Source organism: Rattus norvegicus, chromosome 5 (genome assembly GCF_036323735.1).
Source record: "Rattus norvegicus strain BN/NHsdMcwi chromosome 5, GRCr8, whole genome shotgun sequence".
NCBI lineage: Eukaryota > Metazoa > Chordata > Mammalia > Rodentia > Muridae > Rattus > Rattus norvegicus.
The window spans coordinates 12,820,941-12,837,954 of record NC_086023.1 but is presented as its reverse complement, the minus strand read 5'-3'; the positions used below and the strand labels follow the sequence as shown (position 1 = coordinate 12,837,954).

At 37.5% G+C, this 17,014-nt stretch overlaps 1 protein-coding gene across 1 annotated transcript in view; it reads left to right on the top strand.

The window, feature by feature from the left end:
* Prex2 (phosphatidylinositol-3,4,5-trisphosphate-dependent Rac exchange factor 2) overlaps positions 1-17,014 on the top strand; it is a 315,395-nt gene that overhangs the window by 198,123 nt on the left and 100,258 nt on the right. Inside the window, exons 31-33 of the mRNA NM_001393795.1 lie at positions 564-605; positions 7,640-7,857; positions 11,396-11,498. Coding sequence (NP_001380724.1) covers positions 564-605; positions 7,640-7,857; positions 11,396-11,498 — 363 coding nt within the window. The remainder of the gene's footprint in view (positions 1-563; positions 606-7,639; positions 7,858-11,395; positions 11,499-17,014) is intronic.

Below are 17,014 nucleotides of genomic sequence, written 5' to 3'. Positions count from 1 at the left end.
TTTATTCTTTTTTCATCCCACAATTTAGGTTACATAGAAGGAACTTGAGACTTTATAAAATTTTCCTAATGCGAGTGCGCTATTTTCTATTGGTAGCAGATGGCCACAGTGATAAGTATGACATTAATACATACTTGTCAAATATTTGTGATTGGCCTGTGTGGGATGGAATAGCAGAATATATCAATGTATATACATGGTGTTTTTGCTAATTATTTTAGTCACAGTAGCAAGTGTTATTTTTATGGCTTAGCAACACAACTTTTAATACATATATGTTAGGGGATAGTACACAGGCTAAGATAGCTAAAGATTACTGAGAGTTTGGCAAGGTTTGAATGGTGTTCTATTACTTTTGTAATTCATAGATGAAAGATGATTTAGCATTCTGAGAAGTTTGTTGGCGTTTATCTTCACAGACGGGCAACAGTAGAATGTCAAGTAAAGAGGATTTTGATTGCCTGATATAGTGAGACCATGGCAGCTTTTGCTGCCATGTAACAGTGCAGAGTGTATTTCAGAAACAGAGCCGACGATTAACAATGTGCTTTCTCTCCCTGCAGAGGTGAAGTGCCGCATACTTCTGGCTCTCCTTGAATACTCAGGTAATGTTTTCTCCTAGTTTTACTGGTGAAAGTATGTGGCTTGGGTCATAAAAGTTTTAAAATAGGAAATCAGTTCCTTCTACCACTTTAAGACACAAAGCGAGCCTTTGACACCTGCCTTCTTCAAAGTACTGGAAAGATGCTTTTTAAAATATATTTACATGTTTTAGTGAGAGCCAAAAAGCCTTTTCTCACTTTTCATCATACGTACATAAGAGAATACATATAAACACATATTAAAACAGTTTCATTAATAAAAGAAAGAGGACGTTGGGGATGAAAGAACAGGCAGGCAATGCCATACCTCAGGAAGCCAATGAAGGAGGAACATCACAAGGAGTCCATCCTGGGTTACACAGCAATATCTTCCCTCAGCAAAACAAGGGGAAGGGTATATGGGATTTATCATGAAGCCATCTAATTATAGTTTATGGTCAAAGATTTATATAAACATTTTATAGATCATTAGCATACTTCTAACATGCATTTAGAAGGAGCTCAACATAATTAACAATGATGCCAAAGGACAATTAAACATTTAATCAAACTATCAATTACAAATGCTAAGTCATTAGCCTCTTCAAAGCAAGCACTGTTTCCTTTTAAATACCTAAAAGGTCAGCTGTCACAAGTGTCCCTCAAATATGTGTTGCATGTAAGAATGATGGCCTGAGAATGTAGCTGCACTGGTAGAGCTCAGCTAACAGTCAGAAAACCATTAGTTTTATCCATCGAGTGGCCTGATGGCACCTACACACCCCTAACTTTTGCACCCAGGAAGCGGGTGTTGTGGAAGTATGTAGGAGGTCAGCACTGTCTGCATAATGATACCTAGGAGCAGGTTCCAGTGCTACAGTACAGACGGGGCCTTTGCTGGATTGGGAGTGATTTTTTTTAATATTTAAGAGCTAGCTTCTTACCCAGTTACTAAGGTTGTCTTAAACTCCTCAGTTGAAGTGATCCCTCAGCTTCAACTATTTGAGTATCTGGCATCCCGCCACAACCATCTTGGGATTTTTCTTTGGATGGCAGGACTTACAAGTCCATGGCTTCAGGTAGAGGCTAACCTGTGAGAGCTTTAGAGCCTAGCACACTTGGAAGCTTTTGGGGATGAATGAGTTGGGTCAAAGAAAAGGGTTTTCTATTACTTGGTTGGCTGGTTCATGCTTCTCTCCTTGATTAATAACAGTAATTATAACAAAATTCTCAATCTTTTTAATTTTTCTAAAGACATTTCATAGTTTTCCAGGAAATCTTATCGGGGACTACTATTATTGTTTCTATAGTTATAAAAGAAAAATGTTTTAGGAGAATAATAATAACCAGTAGATTGTATTCATTCAACTCGGATCTTGAATGTCATGAGAGTTCACCAAAATAGTTTCCAGTGAGCAACTTTAAAGAAACAGCAAAACGCAGTTTTGAATTACAAATTCAGTTTCTTCAGTGCATTAGTGGTCCTGGACTGCATGGCGCCAGTACTGAAGTGGCCATTTTAGCAGATAGTGTTGGTGAGTGTATGTGTGCTTATGTGTGTGTTGAGAAGGGTTCTCATGTAGCCCAAGATGTCTCAAACTCAGGATGTGGCCCAAGCTCATCTCTTACTATAGAATCCAGGCTTGGCCTCCCAAGAGTTGGGATTGCAGGCAGGTGCTACCACACGAGCTGGCAGAGGCTGCTTCCCTTCTTATTTTATTCTTCTATTCTACCTATGGTTCTTTTGTTATAGTTTCACTCATCTTTCTTCCCTTTTATGCACGGTATGGCATTTGAACAATAGCCAAATTGCTACATCATTTTGGCTGTGAAGTGCTGTTTCTCATTAGAAAAGGGTGGGTCTTATCTGCTAAATTCTCTACTTAACCCTTTTCATCTTTTGGAGATGCTCCAAAATTTATTTGGTAAAAATTTATTCCTCTGGTTTGGGCCTTTAGGACTTTTTTAAAAATAGTTTTTCAAAGAATTTTATACTTGAAATACTCAGGTAATGTTTCACCTGCCCCCTCTTCTAAACTCTACATGTACCTCCTCCCAAAATCATTATCTTTTTTTGAATTATTATTGTTGTAAGCATATACATATGTAGAAACACACACACACACACACACACACACACACACACTTGTACGTATGACAACTTGGTATTGGATAACCTGTGTGGGAGCTCATCTGTGCAAAAGCCTGCTTCTCCCTCTCTAGGTAGCCATTGACCAGAGGTAGCATTGCTACTATTCCTATTCGGTGAAGTCTTTGTGTTCTTGTCTCTGCTTGTTTTTCTCCCCTGCCCTACCTTCTCTGAGTCAGTATAATACCCATCAATATTTCTCTGTTTCTCTCTATCCCCTTCTGGGTTCTTTTTCAGCACTAAATTAAGGCATTTGGGCTTGTAAATAGCTGAAATTACACAGAGTATTGATTGTGTTAGGTGTTTATAGAAGATGAATATAGTAGGTTCTTAAGTATTGAAAGGAAATTGAAGCTTTTGTATAGGAACAAAACCCACATTTTTGGAAATATATTCCCTCTACAAGAAAAAGCATAATCTTCAAAAATAATTAGAAAGCTGTGACAAAAGCCATTCTTTTGCTAGAAGCTGGGAACAGCTGTTAAGATGTTTGCTGAAGTTCTTTATATTTTATAATACAAGAAGTGAGAAGAGCTTTGTTATAGAAGGACACTGGGGAATTTTGCATGACTACATAATTTAAAGGAAAACAGTATATGTTTTTTTCTTACATTAAACAGATTCTGGTTTGTTTCTTTATCATCCTCTTCTTTTTCTGCCCAGTAATATGACCAGGTTTCTATATATAGCACTCTTCGATACTAAGAAAAGAACAGTTGCAACAATAAACTCATTACACTGCATTTTCTTAGGAAGTGCTTGGTATTTTCAATTCTACTTGTCTTTATTAGATACCTAAGAGATAGGAAGAAGAAATGAATTGTCTTGGTTCTTTTTTCTTTCCAGAACTAGGGATTGAACCCAAATCCTTGCTCTTGTTCATGCAAGGAAGCACTCTGCTACTGAGTTTTCTGGGTGCTCAGAGCCCGTTGGCTTAAGATACCAAAGCTAATTAGTTGCCTCAATGTCCATGGGTATGCTCATGCGAGTAACCCCATTTGGTTTTAAAGCACTTCTCTTCCAATGGGAAATCTAGCTATGTAAACAGACTCAAAGTCCTGTTAATTATACATCTTAGAGATGCCCTGGCTCTATGATGGCAGACATAAGTTCACTATGTTTCTCGATAGAAAGAGAAAAATTCACGAAGGGAAATACAATACTTCAATATTTCAAGGAGGTCCAGCCTTTCAATGAGACGCAGAAACAAAAAAGTGGGCTATAAGGCCATTTCACAAGGCATTTAATGTTTGAGGGTGCCGAGTCTCAGTGCAGGTCTGTGCACAAACACTACTTTGTTTTGTTACAGTTTCACACCTGTAACACTCTTGCTGCACTGTGGGAGGAGAGACGGAATGGGGCATTGTGGGATGGGACGTTGAGGAGCTGTGAATATTGGGTAGAGATGTATTATCACATGGCCTTAAGAGGCTATGGAACATCAAGAAGCTGTGAATAATAGGTGGGGATTATCACCAAGTGACCTTGATGCTACTGAGTTTTTAAATTTTCTAGTTTCTGTGAAATGGTAACTTTTTTTTTTTTCTGGAGCTGGGGACCGAACCCAGGGCCTTGCGCTTGCTAGGCAAGCGTTCTACCACTGAGCTAAATCCCCAACCCGAAATGGTAACTTTTTAAAATTACTTGTAAAACTCTCCATATACAATGTAGATTAAAAGCCTTTATTCTGTAGATGATGCCCCCACTCTCCATATCAGCAACTTCTGCCCAATTTATTATATTAAATTATCCTCAGGTTATACGTGGGATTATTCCTTCAACAGCTACTGAGTGTTTTTAAAGTTTATCCAAGCTTTCTACTTCCCTCTAGGACAATTAAGGCTTTTTGAATTTGGCTCTTAAGTCAAACTGTAGCCACAGATTCCAGGACCTCTGAGAATGAACTCATGCATTTTTGTGCTTTAACCAGCACCCTGCACATCATTGTGTCTGTCCACTCTGTCAGCAGACAGCTGTTGAATGCCCACTCTGTTAGAGGGGTACAACTCAGACAGGTGTTTCTTTCTGCTTAAGAGAAGAGTAAAGTTTATTCCAGTTTTCATGTTGGCTAGCTTCCTGCAAAACATTTTTGCCATCAAACAGCACAGGACACATGGTATGGAATTTTTGAAGGGAGATATCTAACATGCACATGTTTGTTAAATTAATAAGTTGAACCTTATGAAATTAGCATATTCAACTCTTTTGATCTGCCAGAGGAGAAGACTCATATAGTTAAACCTAATAAGGGAATATCTTAAATACAGTGTTGCATATTTTAATATTGAACCTATTTTCTATGAAAATATCAATAGTGAGTGCTCTTAATATTAAAAGTAACACAAAACAACTCTATTATGTGGAAACATGATTTTGATGGTTATTAAAAACAAATGTTCAATGTTCTTGGTAAATGACTTAAAAATTGTGTCTGTCAATAAAATGAGTATTCAATGCTGAACACTTCATTTCTCTTTGTTTCACACCAATATTGGTAATAGCTATTCCCTTCACAGGGTTATTTACGTCCTCAGAATACTCAGCCCATTTTGGGGAGGGGGTTATTTTGCTCTGTGTTCCTCTCCCATACCTTGTTTTCACCCCAGGCAGAAAGTAGGGCCTGAAGATCATGTAGACTGCAGGTTGCACTGACGCCACATGTGCCGGGTGTGTTTTATCATCTGCATTCAGAAACACATCCCGGAGAGGCAGGTCACACGCAAAACATACCTTCAAGGTTGGTTTGCCAAAAGTCACACAATTGTTGGATAGTACTTTTATTAAGCATATTAAAATCAATTTATGCTAAAATTAAATTCATTCGTATGCCAGGGAAAATATAGGAATCTTCAGTTTTATTACTGTAAATATATTTACCACTCAAGGAACTGAGTTATTTAGTTTATAACGTGCAGATTTGGTTACTAGTACAAGTAGTTTGTCAGCTAATAGTCTTTCTCCACCTGCATTATCATTTGGGAAGCTTTCAAAGGTGGTTATTTAAAAAAATGTTAATATTGTTTGTCAACACAAACTACATTTAGACTTTGAGTCTTTTTTACAAATAAAAATTGTGTCATATAAGGCAAATAGATAAGTAAACGAAGGTTTACATTTTTCCTTAGGTTTTCATAAAATAAGTTAATGATTATGAAATAGTCACAAGGCAAATGAAGGAAATTTTTATTTTGTATCCTTCGGAGTTTTCATATACATACCTTTTGTATATGATATATATTGATCGTACACACCCTTCATCCCCCTACTCCAGCTACCCCTGGGTCTCTGATATATCTCCTGCCCAGTTCAAGTCTTCCTTGTTGACTTTCTTTCTTTATTATTATCCTGTCGTCCACTGCCTCCAAGTATTGCTCTTTGTGTGGAGGTGGTCACAGGGCCATCCACTAGGACACAGAGTGTCCAGTGACCACACTCCTTAAGAAATAAAGAAAGTGCCTCTCTCTACAGCAGCTATCATCAGCTAGAGACAGGGCATTACGGACCTATCCTCCTCCATGCTTGGAGAGCCAGCAAGCTTAATTTGCACAGGTCTTGTGTATGTAATCAGAGCTCCAGTGAGTCTCCTGTGTGTGACAACCAGGCCATGTCCAGAGACCAGCATTTCACAGCGACACCCCTCCCCATCCATGGAGACTTCCTTTGATAGTTCAGATATATTTTAATATTCAAAACCTCAATGGAAAGCACATTTAAAAGATTTGTTATCAAAGAAAGTCAAACTCACCCTTCCCCCTCCAGTTAAATGGAGAAATTAAGTACTAGCCTTGGAATATGCTTAATAATTCATTTTGAAGCTGGTGTTGTGGCATAGACCTTTAATCCTATCGCATAGGTGGAAGAAGCAGGTGGATATCTATGAGTTCAAGGCCAGCCAAGGCCAGTGAGTTCCCTGGCAGTCAGGCTACAAAGAGAGACCTTGTTTAAAACAGAAATAGTTTTCCCTTTTTGCAAGCTCTTTTGAGATTATAATTACATCATTTCCTCTTGCCTATCCTCCATCCATACCCTCTTAATCAGTCCTCCTTTCTGTCATTCAAATTCACAGACTCTTCTTTCATTACTTGTTATTATGTATGTATAAGTGTATGCATATATGTATGCATATATCTATGCATATAGAGACAGTCCTTTGTGTAGGATTGAGGCCTCGTAGGCTTTCCTCATCAACTTTGGCATGCCTATTGCTTTTCAGCTCATGTTTAGGCAGCCATGAGAGTTTATGAGCATAGTTTCTGACATTACTAGAAGATACAGTCTCACCACAAATTCCCTTGTCCCCTGGTTCTTAAACTCTAGCCCCTATTCTACAGTGTTCTCTGAGCGTTCCATGCAGGCGTGCTTTGTACGTGTATCCACTGGGACTGGGTCCACAACCGTGCATTTTGATTGGCTAAAAATTTCTGTAATGGTCTCTCTCTGTTTCAAAGAGGAGTTTTCTTGATGAACAGTAATCGATACACTTATCTTGGGTATAAAGCTATTTAGAATTAGTTAGGGATATGCTGGCTTAATAAAGTGTTTTATATTCTTCTCTAAGACCGATGAATTCACTAGCCCTAACTTGTTGGCTGGGTTTCTAGTAACATCATGGTTTCTTGCACGCAGAGTGAGACTTAAGTGCATTCAGAGAGCTGTTGGTTAGTAGCAGGGCATGCATATCACTACTGTTCCATTATAGCTAACATGCCATGTAGGTGATGCTTTCTGCAATGTTTCGTGTTTTGTATTGCTTTTTGAGACCGGGTCTCACCATGTAACCCTGGCTTTCCTGGAACTTACCATTTAGACCAGGTTGGTTCCAACACACAGTGCTGGGATTACAATCACATGCCATCCATCACACCTGGCTACTGCAGTAAAGTTTCCTTTGTATTCTTTTCAATCACAGATAGTGAAACCCAGCTCCGGAGAGACATGGTTTTCTGCCAAAGTCTTGTGGCCACTGTCTGTGCCTTCTCTGAGCAGCTCATGGCTGCCTTAAACCAGATGTTTGATAATAGCAAGGAAAATGAAATGGAGACTTGGGAAGCCAGCAGGAGGTGGCTGGACCAGATTGCAAATGCGGGTGTGCTTTTTCACTTCCAGTCACTTCTGTCACCAAATTTGGTAAGTGATCTTCTGACTGCCATTGCCTGCATCCATTGTAACCTGCATGGTCACGTTGTTACCAAATATAAAGCAGTTGATCATTCCTCCGTCAGTATCTCCTTCCTTGTTTCCAGTCTTCAGTACTTTTTTAAAATGTTTTTTACTGTTATTTTATTTATTTACATTTCAAATGTTATCCCCCTCCTGGTTTCCTCTCTGAAAACTCCCTATCCCACCCCTGCTCTCTCCTGCTTCTATGAGTGTGTTCCTCCCACCCACCCACTCCTGCCCCACTGCCCTAGCATTTTCCTCTGGTGGGGCATCAGCCTTCACAGCACCAAGGGCCTCCCATCCCATTGATGCAGTCTTCCATACTTTAAAGGGAAATTTTTCCCTTCATCATTTAGGCTTTAATAAGAGTGTAGAATATATTTTTCCTTTCTGATTTGTTCTCTTATCTCTGGATACTAAAACCTAGAAAGAATGTCATTGTTAGAAATTCTTAGATCCTCAAGCACTGACTTGAATAAGTCATGAGAGAAAAGTGGGTCTTTATAAATCCACTCAGTCTAGAAATAACAAGTTCCCCAATACTAGCACTCCCACCAATGCTGATAATCTGGGACATGCTTCATGAGGTAACAACTGTCTGGCAATCTCTTTAAACTTTGCCTCTGCTATACAATTTCAACTGTTCCTTTGAAGGGGTGTTCTCCATTAACAGTAGGAACACTAGCATATACAGTAGAAAATGCCATGCTTAAGCATGAATAAAGATGAAAAATTCTTGAAATATAGAGAACTGTGGACTTTTTCACAGAGACTTTCTGTAGTTTTTGTGATGTCCTAATGCACAAGTGTCCACTTTTATTTGTGTAAACATTTTTGGGCCTCATAAATAGAATTCTGATTTGAGCATGAGAGCCTGTTTCATCTGATAAAGTACAAGTAGAAAATGTAGCTACCACGTAGCATGGTTATAAAACAAATGTAGTTGTATTGATGTAGCGAAATAGCACTTTTCTTCCCAAATATAATCTGCTCATCTGTATAATGCTATATAGAGAAGTGGTTGTAGTACTGAACATTCACAAAAGACTCTGGAGTGACAGGGTAAGGGCATTGATCTCTGAGAGGTCAAGAGATACAGAAGTAGATGCTTTAGAATGGATTTTGTGTACTCCACATAGGCAGCAAATTACTAACATGGTTGATTTAAACCAAGACACTTTAAACAAGTATTTAAAACCAAAGCCCATAGAGTACCTGATGTTAATTATGAATGACAGTCAGGTTGCTAACAATGTAGCACTATAGTTGACTAAGTGAATGAATGTATGTGGTGTGACTGAGATATAATGTCTATTTTATTCTCTTTAAAGTTTCAGATATCTAATCAGTTGCTGCTGTCTTTAAGCTGAATTTTATTTGAAGTTTCCAAGATTAAGAGAAAATATTTAGAAATCACAGAAGCAATAAATTGCACAGATTAGAATGTATAAAGAACTCTCAAACCTCAAGAGTAATTAAAATATGACCCAATTAAGCAATGGGATTTAGAATAGATACTGCTCTAGAAGGTGTGGAAACAGTCATTAAGTACAGGACAGACACTATTAACTGCCGTTAGATAAATGCAACTCAAGGCACAAAGAAAGAGCCCTCTACGGTAGCCATTGTTAGTGAGGATATGTAAGAGTTATAATTCTCACAAGATTATAAAATAACACAACCTCTTGGAAAACAGCTTAGCAGTACTTCAAGACATTAAGCATAGTCGCTGTGTTCGTGGAATTCTGGTCCTTAGGTAATACCCAGGGAACCCCAAACTTCTATTCATGCAAGAACTTGTTTCAGGCTGGAGAGATGGCTCAGCAGTCAAGAGCACTGACTTCTCTTCCAAGTACCCAGGTTCACTTTTGAGCTCCTACGTGGCAGCTCACAACTGTCTGTAACTCTATGGATCTAACACCCTCACACAGACATGCATGCAGACCAAAAAAAAAAAAAAAAAAAAAACAAGCCCATAAAACAAAAATAAATTATCTTTAAAAAGAACTTGTGACAAACTGTCCTATCCATCTTCTGCAACCTTAGCAGCTCAGTGTTTATCGGTGGATGACTAAGTAGAATGTGGTGTTCCATCTTCTCCAGTCTTGTTCAGGCAGAGACCCGTGTGCAGTACTGTGAGTGCTACACTAGACATGACTCTTGGAAGCACAGTCCTAAGACACTTTCTTGGTAACACAGACTATTTGCTTACATCATGATGAAATGTGCCGAGTGGAAACATTTCAGAGATCAAAGTAGATATCTGATTGCCTGGAGCTAAGAACTGTGGTAGATGCCCCAGGGCTCAGTTTTCTTGTGATGAAAATATTCTTAAGTGAGATGCTTTTAGAAGCGTCTCAGCTCCACATACACTGAAAACTCTGATCTGTGCTTTGTGATGGGGTGAATCCCATCCTCTGTGAGTTATCTCAATGGAACTGTGCTCTTGTTAAAACCTTGACGTTTATTTCAGCAACTTAGTTTTCAATCAGTTTACTGGGAAAAAATTCAAAGAAACCTTTGTATTAAGAACATAAAGGCCTGAAAATGTACATACCAATAGCATTATACAGATGAGCAGATTATATTTGGGAATATATACATGGACATGCATATGTACACATGTAGTCAGTAATAATTACTGAAAAAAGGGGTTATTAATTCGGAGAGTAGGAAGAGGAACATGGAAAGTTTAAAGTGAAGAAATGTAAGGGAGAAATGCTGTAATTAAATTATAACCTAAATTGATATACGTGCACACATACATACATACATACATACATACTTACATACATGCATACATACATATATAACCTACATACATACATGAAAACTCAAGCTCAGTTGTGACTGTGGCTCTCTGAAAGCAGGGTAAGTGTAGTGAAAGAGCTCTTAAAGCATTGTTATTGTATCCATTTAAAATCTCATTACAGAAATGAGACAAGTAGTTGAAATGAATTGGATTCTTTTTTCATACCTTATATTGAGGACTTCACAAAGATTGTGAATATTGTATGTAAGTTCCTTGGAAGACAAATATACTATATATAGCAATTGTTTTATCATAGTTCTAATAAGTAGTAATTGAACAACATAAATTATTATAAAACAGGATCTGTGATTTAGTATAACTTTTAACTTAAAATTAAGAGTTTTTTAGGTGTCATTTTGTGAGATTTTAGAAGGAAAAGGCAAGAAGCATAGATTATTTGTAAATGAGTTCAGCATAATTAGGTTCTATCTACAAGCTAGGCTGAAAAGTGTACATAAGATCATTTAAATATTAATAAAATGCAAAGGCAGAAAATTGTTAAGCCATACAAGAAACCTGCCACTATGTAGAATTTCGCTTCACTTTGAACAGAGAGTTCTCATAGATGTGTTGACACTATTGTTTTCTATGAAATAAAATGGAACTGAAATGATTTTGGTTTTGATTTACATTGTGCCATGAACTCTGACAGCATATCATCCTGATCTTATAGATTCTTTTTCTTTATTGCAGAAAGATGAGCAAGCCATGCTTGAGGATACACTGGTTGCCCTGTTTGATTTGGAAAAAGTTTCCTTTTTCTTCAAACCATCAGAAGAGGAACCACTTGTTGCAAGTGAGTAACTTTGTGTATCTAGAGGGTTTCTGGTCACAGATGTTAACATCTTTTCATTTGCATTATGTTGATGTGATAAGTAGAATGATTGAAAAAGTCCCTTTGATTTAGCCATTTTCCAGCATTAATGCTGACAGAGGCTCTATTTTAGAAGTCATATTGAGTAAAAGCACTTGTATGGTGAACCCATGGATTAATGTCCATGTCTTTACATTTTGTAAATGATCATCACTCTTCTACTATTTCAACCGTGTCATAAATGTTTAAGAAGAAGATGTCTACCAGTCCAGAAATGTTCAGTTTGCTTATAGAAACAGTTTTATATGCTTCCTGTTTTTCATAAATATGAAGTTCCTATGAATGTAATAGAAGATATAAGTGTCTTCGGAGATGGAGGAAGTCCTATTCACCTTCTCAATTGCTAATATGATAGATGGAGACTCAATAAGTACCCACTTCAAATCCAAGATTTGACCAAACGATGAGAACCATTTTTTTTTAATTTTTCTCATCAAAAACTTCTTTTGAATACTTACTTCTTGCCAGCACTATTCTGGTTACTAGGTTCAAAAGAGTACTGAACAGATGGTGTCTTCCACAGATTATAAATTGAAGTGAAGAAAAAAATGACAAGTCAGAAAAACAAATTGATTTGATGTTAATTTAAAAGAAGCAAATAATAGATCAGAATATAAGTAAAAGTTACTCCTGCTAGGATGGGGGAACATCTACTATAAGAGTACAGGGCTCTGAAGGAGCTAAGGAAAAGTCCCACACATATTGGGAGGAGAGTGTCAGACTTCAGGTGCACAACAGGTCCTTCTTTACATATCCAAAAAGTTGCATCCTGCTGTTGTTTTACACATACCATCCTGAGGACAAGAAAGAAGCCCTCAGACCACTTAGGAAGCTTTTGAGTAACCCAACTTGTCGCGCGCCTAACGTCTCGCCAGCAAGAATGATGCGCAGACACCAGGATCCTTTTGCAGCAAAGCGTTCATTGCATCTTGAAGAGGAAGAGACCGAGCCCCAGAATGGCGCTGCTTATATACACCCTAATGTGGCGTGTCCACGCCTGATTGGTCGCTTACCCATTAGCTCATTGGCACGCCCCGGGGTGGGCAAAGACTTGGCGTGAACACACTCTTGCACATGTGCACACAGCTAGTTTCCTGAAAGGAAGTCGGGCTGGCGCAGCGGAAGTCAGCGCCATCTTGTAACGGCGAATGCTATCGCGGCTTTCCACACCAACTGAGAAATCAGTGAACTGGACTTGAGAGGAACTGAAGGATGCTGAAATTAAAAATATTGATATTATTTCTATTTATGAAGATAGAGAGAATAGACTTGTCTCTAATTTTCACTTTTTACTTATGAATAAGAACAAGCAAGAATATGATGGTGTACGTCAGTTATACCCAAGAGAGACTTGTTATCTGGCAAGAGGTGATACATTCTGATTAAATCAATTTTAAATAATTTATGAGTTTTCTGCTTGTGTATATACAAAGATATATATTTTTTACTTGAAGGTAATCAGCACTTTTGCTGAAAGCTGTGAAAATGATTCTGAGATGTCACCTAACATTCATTCTTTAAAGTGCTGCTTAAGGAGCTATAACTCCCATGAACATTCACTGTCCTCCGGGGTTTCAAAATGCCATTTTGACAAATGAGTAAGCAGCTCTGGGAGTTATTTTCTTATTTATCAGAAGAAACACTGATGTGTTGGACACATGCTAAACACTACAGGTAATTGTAAGTAAAGTTAGTGTTTTAATACACCTGTGCCCATGCTAAATCACTCATGGCGGTGTTGTTTAACAATGTCTTTAATATATCTCTCTGGAACATAACCTGGACTTCTGAAGACAATTCTCTAGTAAAGTGCCAGTTTCAATGCTGCATGACGGTGTCATTAATTATAAAAATAAAGAAAGGGGAGCAAACCATTGGAGGTTTGGGAAAGGAGTTGACACATAACCATTCAGGAATGAAGTTTATCAGAAGAAACTTTCGAAATCACAAACGAGCCTTTTGTGGAAGAGCATTAATTAGAAGGATGCATTATCATTTAAGCATCATAACCTGGGTCTTCCTTAAAGGAAAGAAGATGCTTCCTCTTAAAACTGAGAGGAGATTCATTTAGAGATGGTTTAGTCAGATGTGCTTTTAGCTCCAGGCTCTAGAGGGAGAGCCTAAGGAGATGGATTTCTGTGAGATCTTGCATTCCTCATTCACATAGTGAGCATGAAGCCAGCCAGTCAGTGAGAAGAATAAAGATAGAACCACTGTGAGAGGGTTGGTTCAAGGAGGAGAGAGGAGCCTCAGAGAAATACTGAGAACAAAGGGTAAGATCTGGCTTTTACAAGTTTTGGGGGCTGGCAGAAAAAGTTTTTATACCATGCAGGTTGGTCCAGGATGACATAGTTGACAAAGAATGTGGAGGAGACAGATATTTGTTAGAACCATAAATCAGGGTCAATATAACTGTAAACAGGACAGCTTCTTAGTTCTGTCCCTTTGTGCATCCATTCTTATTTCTTTGGGCTGTGGGGTCTGGTTTCTTTATAAAGGAATAGGCTGTGATCTAACAGTAACTTTCCAAGCAAATTATAAAAGATGATAAGAGAGAGTTCTCATTGTGAGGCTGAGCCAACACCCAATGTCCATCATGTGTTCCTTAAGTGACATAAGAAAGTTAGAGCCTATTGAATTCTATGGCAGGTAGTTTTGTTTTTCCAGCTGTGTAGATTCATCTTCCTGTTGTGCTGGCATTTTGTTTCATAGAACTCAAAATCTGAATTTTAATAAAATCTAGATGACCAGACTTTAATTTTGGCAGCTATGTCTTTGGTGTTTTCTCTAAGATGGCACCATCCACGATCACCTGGCTTTCATCTGTGCAATCTTCTAGGCTTTCCACAGATTCTTTTTATATGTGCATGCCCAGGTGTTAAAAACAGTAGCTGAAAAGCCTATGGCTTTGCCCTTGCTTTTCTGTCAAGGATAAATTGACAAATCACATGGGAGTAATTCACAGGTTTCTAGACTGGGGGTCCATTTGGCTGCTTGTTTAGTCTTTGCTCATCAGCACATGGTCTTAGTATCTGCAACTGGAGGGATACCTGGAGGTAGACAGTCCCTGTACTTCTCCTCTCTTTCCTCTTCATCCTCATTCCTCCCCTTCTCCTCCTCAGCACTATGTTTGTTGTTCTCAATCCTTTTCATCATGTGAACTTTGGAATCATTTTGTTGATATCCATGAATATCTTGGACTTTTAAGATATTGAATGAAAGATGCATATCAGGTCATAAAAATAACATCTTGAAAATATTGAAGCTTCTTTATCATGAACATAGGCTAGTTTCCCATTTGTTTCCTAGTTTGTGTGTGTTTATGTGCTCTGTGTCAGAAATTTTCTTGCATTAATCTTGTACATATTTTAGTATATTTGTATGTATTTCATTTTAGAACATGGTGGTACAAATAGTAATGTGTTTTTAATTTTGTATTTTGTTGCTAACATATGGGGAAATGGTTGGGTTTTTTGTACATTAACTGACTCTTACTTACTTCATACATACATTTATTAGTTTCAAGAAAACTTGGTTCATCTTCTTAGATTTTCTTCCATCATTGAAAATTGTATCTGTAACCAGAAGCTTACTCTTTTCTTAGTGTTTTTGTTTTTCATGTCCCTTTTTTCTATGCTTGGCTTAGTGGGGACATAGTACATCATTGAAAAGCAGAGATAGTGAGAGGCATCATCTTTCTTTCTCCTGATTTAGTGGGAAATCATAGTTACTCACAACCAAATATGATATTAGCTATATCTTTATATGTTTTTCATGTTTGGGAAGTCCTTTTTTGCACCTATTGACTGAGAATAGTTTTTTATGAGTACATATTATGTTTTATCAAAGGGTTGTCTTGTATGCTGCCAGGATTAGGTAGGATTTTTTAATCTATTTATACAATGGATTATATTGATTTATTTAGCATACCTTGTGAAAACTCCTCCTAATAATGGTAAATAATTGTTTGCCAGATTGAATTTGCATACTTTGGGGTAATTTTTATGTCCATGACAATTATGGACAGTGAAACTATTCTCATTCCTTCATGTGGTATTGAATTTTTACTTCGCAGTAAACAAGATATTGGTAATTCAGAGTAAGTTTTACCTCTTTAATTTCTTTCTGCCTTTATACTGATCTATAATAGACATCTAACTGCAGCATCATTGTCATTGTTTCAATAGCAATATCCACTTAACACAGCTTTGTTACATTGATGACACAGAATTGAATAAATTCAGAATTGAATAAACAGTGGTATATGTTACAGATAAGGAAAAGAATAAAATATGTAAATATTTATGCTGCAAAAATCTATATTTCTTCTTTTTGTCTCTGTCTGCCTCTCTTTCATTCTATCTCTTAATCTCTTTCTTTCTCTTTTTAATTCCATCTAACTCTATCTATCTCTCTCCTTCTCTCTTTATCTCTTTCTCTGTAACCAAGGTTAGGCTGGAACCCCACGACCTTCCAGTACAGGTGTGAACTGCCATGCTTGATGGGTACTGCTAATTTTAACTACCAGGAATAAAAGATTTTGTCAATCATGAAAAGGATATTTATTGAAATCTTCAGTTGAGATACTTATATTTCTATTTCTTAAATCAAATGTCTTGCTATGAGACAGTTACAGAAATAAGACAGCCATTAGGATTTGGCATAAAGGAGTCTGGTGAACATCACTGCCACAACTCCATTGCCAAGATACACAATTAAGCAGATAAATAGGAAGCTTGTGATTTGTGTGGCCAATGACATTTGCATTTGAACTCTATATCAGTTTCATTTCAGGAAGCAAGTTTGAAGTGTTAATGTTGAATCAAGATATAGTAAGAATCTCCTATGTTTTGCTCTTCATTTTTAACTAATCAGTGTTTTAGTTTGAGTATACTCAGAATGATTTTCTATTCTTTTTTAATAGTGTAGAAATATTGTGGATTCATGTACAAGGAAAAGGATCTACAGTCACACTGTAAAATACTCCCACTGCTTTTTAGCTATTCATGCTGGCTGATCTTTTAAGCCATTGAGTTTAAGGTATTTGAAAATAGTTACAGGAATTTGAAAAGGTAATTGTTAATGACCATCAGGCATCCTTAATAGAATATGTTCATTTTAATCTGACACTCAAGAGAACAGAGCATTTAAAACCCATGGCTATTTTTTAATGGCTGCTATGTGGTCTGTTTCTCACATACTACTTAAGGAGTGTACCCCACAGGCTCATTTTGACTGAGTAGGAATGAGCCAGCTGCCCTGAGAGATCCTCATTTAGTTAAGTGAGTCATCTGGTGTGTCAAAGTGCAACTGTCTTTCCATTATAGAATTTGGTATTGAACTCAGTAATTTAGTTAATGAGACTCAGATTCAGTACCAATAGCACTTCCTATGCCAGTGGGCCTAAATGTTCAGTGCAAGTGTTCCAGCTCTGAGGA